The sequence below is a fragment of the Antrostomus carolinensis genome, unplaced genomic scaffold (assembly GCF_000700745.2).
Source record: "Antrostomus carolinensis isolate BGI_N321 unplaced genomic scaffold, ASM70074v2 scaffold19885, whole genome shotgun sequence".
NCBI lineage: Eukaryota > Metazoa > Chordata > Aves > Caprimulgiformes > Caprimulgidae > Antrostomus > Antrostomus carolinensis.
The window spans coordinates 1-2686 of record NW_010317300.1 but is presented as its reverse complement, the minus strand read 5'-3'; the positions used below and the strand labels follow the sequence as shown (position 1 = coordinate 2686).

Here is a 2686-nt window from a genome sequence, read left to right as displayed (position 1 = left end):
TATGCAGTGCTTCCTGAAGAAAACAACACACGGTACCATTTGTTGACAAGTTTACTTGACCAAATGAATGAGGAGAGGCTCACATGGGAATCACAGCAAGCCCTCCTCCAACAGCAAAACACTGCTGCAGTGACGCCTCAAAATGGAAATGAAATCGTAACAGGAAGAGCCTCAACTCAGTACAAAACAGTGGCAGAATAATGTGCAACTGAGGATGAAGGCGTAGTTTCCAGAAACAAATTGGGTTACGCAGAGAGAAAGGTGAGGAGAACGAAAGAACTCCCCTAGCAGGGAAAAGGCTATGATTCAATTTCCTTCAACTGCTGACTGACAGTAAGAAGAAGGGGGAAAAGCAGGGACAGACATGGCTTCCACTCTACGTCATCAACTTTGTAACTTTGTGAGCGTAACTTTAAAAAAATACTGGCTAGAAGAAGAACCAGGTATGAGGTTTTCTCGACCATCAGGTTTTAGTTTGATTTGCAGCATCTGTAGTTTTGGCAAGCCAACAACATAAGTAATCGTAATTGTGCCAACATTTTATGTTCGCTCCTGGCTTTTTGACACCAACAACCCACAGGCAGTATTTCCAAAGCTCATCTGACATAATTTGTGAAACAAATATGCAGACAGGAAAACAAAGACTGACAGGTTCAGCCTAGCACCACACTGGACCGTAGAAGTTTGCTGAGTGTAATGGAAATTAACAGGTGAAGACACGATCTTTTACCAAATTTCTAAGAGACTAGAGGGACAGCATAGACAAGAGCTACTGCAATATGGCGGTTAAGAAAAAACCTAATCTAGGTTAGTTAAAAATGTTAAGAATTCATGGCCCAGATCCACAATCCGCATTCATGTTTACCATCCTACTCAAATCACTAGGGTGCAACTTAGAACAAATACAGATGACAGATTCAGTTTGAGTAATGTTCTTCAGCCTCTTCTTCCCCTCTTCTAAAAACCAAGGCACCCATTAATGCCTGAACATAGTTAACGATGTACTGAAATAATTACAGAGCTACCATTAAAATAATGAACAATGTTTTTATAACCAAAAATAACCAAAGTTACTAGTAAAGGAATAGAAAAATACAAGCTGTTCTACTAACAACCAGTCTCATTCCAAGATTTTTCCCCCCACAGGGAAGAAGTGGTTCACTACTGATCTAGCTTCAAATCAGCTTCAGAGTCAACATCACCAGAATTTAATATTGTTGATCTTTCTAATGTCTGATAAGAAAATGGTTCGGGGATAACATGTTTGTTGAGTAACTATCTGCTAACCTGTCAGCTCAATGGCCAAAAATCACTCCCTTTGCCTAAGACCCAATGTTAGTTTTAGACTTTCCAAGGTGAAAGCAGAAAAGGAATGGGTGTTTAATTTCAGTCAGTCCTAAAAAGCAAAGAAGAAAGTACTTTCTTTGGTCATTTATCTGTTGATTAGCCTGCTCCATTTATGAAATCTTTGCTCTTGAGATTCCCCACACAATTAAAGGGCACTTTTCCTGTGACCACAGGGCACACAGGAATGCAACACACATCTTTCATTTATTCAGCAGTTATTCTAACTGTCTTCCTCTCCTCTTTTGACAACTCATGGTAAGGGAGTCGTATTTCACTAAAAAAAAGGAACAGCAGCTTCCCAGTAGGTTTTATTTGCAAATCAGATTTTTGCCAATTTCCTTAAGACAATGTATCAAGTATAGTTAATTTTACTTTGTTCCTGGCAAATATATCATGGAGACAAAAGTAAGAAAGTCATTACTTAAACATAAATTCTCTTAACTCGAACTTCTTTAAGAAATGCTAAAACAGGAAAACTCAATCGGAACAAGGTAGACACAGAGGGACCATAACTATGATTTCCAAGTCATCTTAATTTTTCCACATACATGAGAAATTTCATTTTTATGAAGGCCAGAGATTTTTTGTGTGGAAAAGCCTGACCCTCATGTTATCACGTAAAACATGTCAACATGACATTCTTTATTGTTTCAATTACATTTTTGGAGCATCAAAGCAATCGCTAAGTAATTCAAGAAGTGCTATGATCACATATGTCTCTCTTCATAAGGACAAGCTTATCACCTATTTTGATTTATTTCTTCAGACATGGAATGTGCACTCACAATGGTAGCAGTGTGGTCACAGCAGCAAAAAAGGGCTATTTAAAGCAGGATGGCTGGCGACATTCCTGTCATATCGGCCAGAGTTTTAACAACTTTTTAGAAGCATTTCCAAACGATTAATACATCATTATTATTTATCTGATTTATGAAAATTACAAAAAAATACATCAGTAAATCATATTTCTGTATTTGAGGAACTGATTATAGAAATAAATTACTATTGCCATCTAAATCATTATGGTGAGCTTCCTCACGACAGACAGCGCCTGGATAAGCAAGTTCTCAGCTGTAAATACCAAGGCGCGTTCCAAGGCGGCAGAGAGGGAGGGGAAGTCTCCAACACAAGCACAACTTGCTCGCAGGTTTCCTGAAGACCAGCCAGCGACTAGCACTAACAAAAGCCTTGCAGGACGCCCCCAAAAGCTCTTCATTGCCCAGCACGTACTACGACCGCGCAAAACGATGTTCACACACACCGCACGCTTCGCCTGAAAACACCGAAAATCAACAAAGGAGGGGAAAGAAAAGAAAAAAAGAAGAAGAAGAAGAAGAAG

The 2686-nt window shown here is 39.1% G+C and overlaps 1 protein-coding gene across 1 annotated transcript in view; it reads right to left on the bottom strand.

The window, feature by feature from the left end:
* Window positions 1–2620, bottom strand: part of MYZAP (myocardial zonula adherens protein) — a gene marked incomplete at its 5' end in the record, with an annotated part of 33754 nt that extends 31134 nt beyond the window's left edge. Inside the window, one exon of the mRNA XM_029085097.1 lies at window positions 2429–2620. Coding sequence (XP_028940930.1) covers window positions 2429–2620 — 192 coding nt within the window. The remainder of the gene's footprint in view (window positions 1–2428) is intronic.
* Between the last annotated feature and the right edge of the window lie 66 nt (window positions 2621–2686).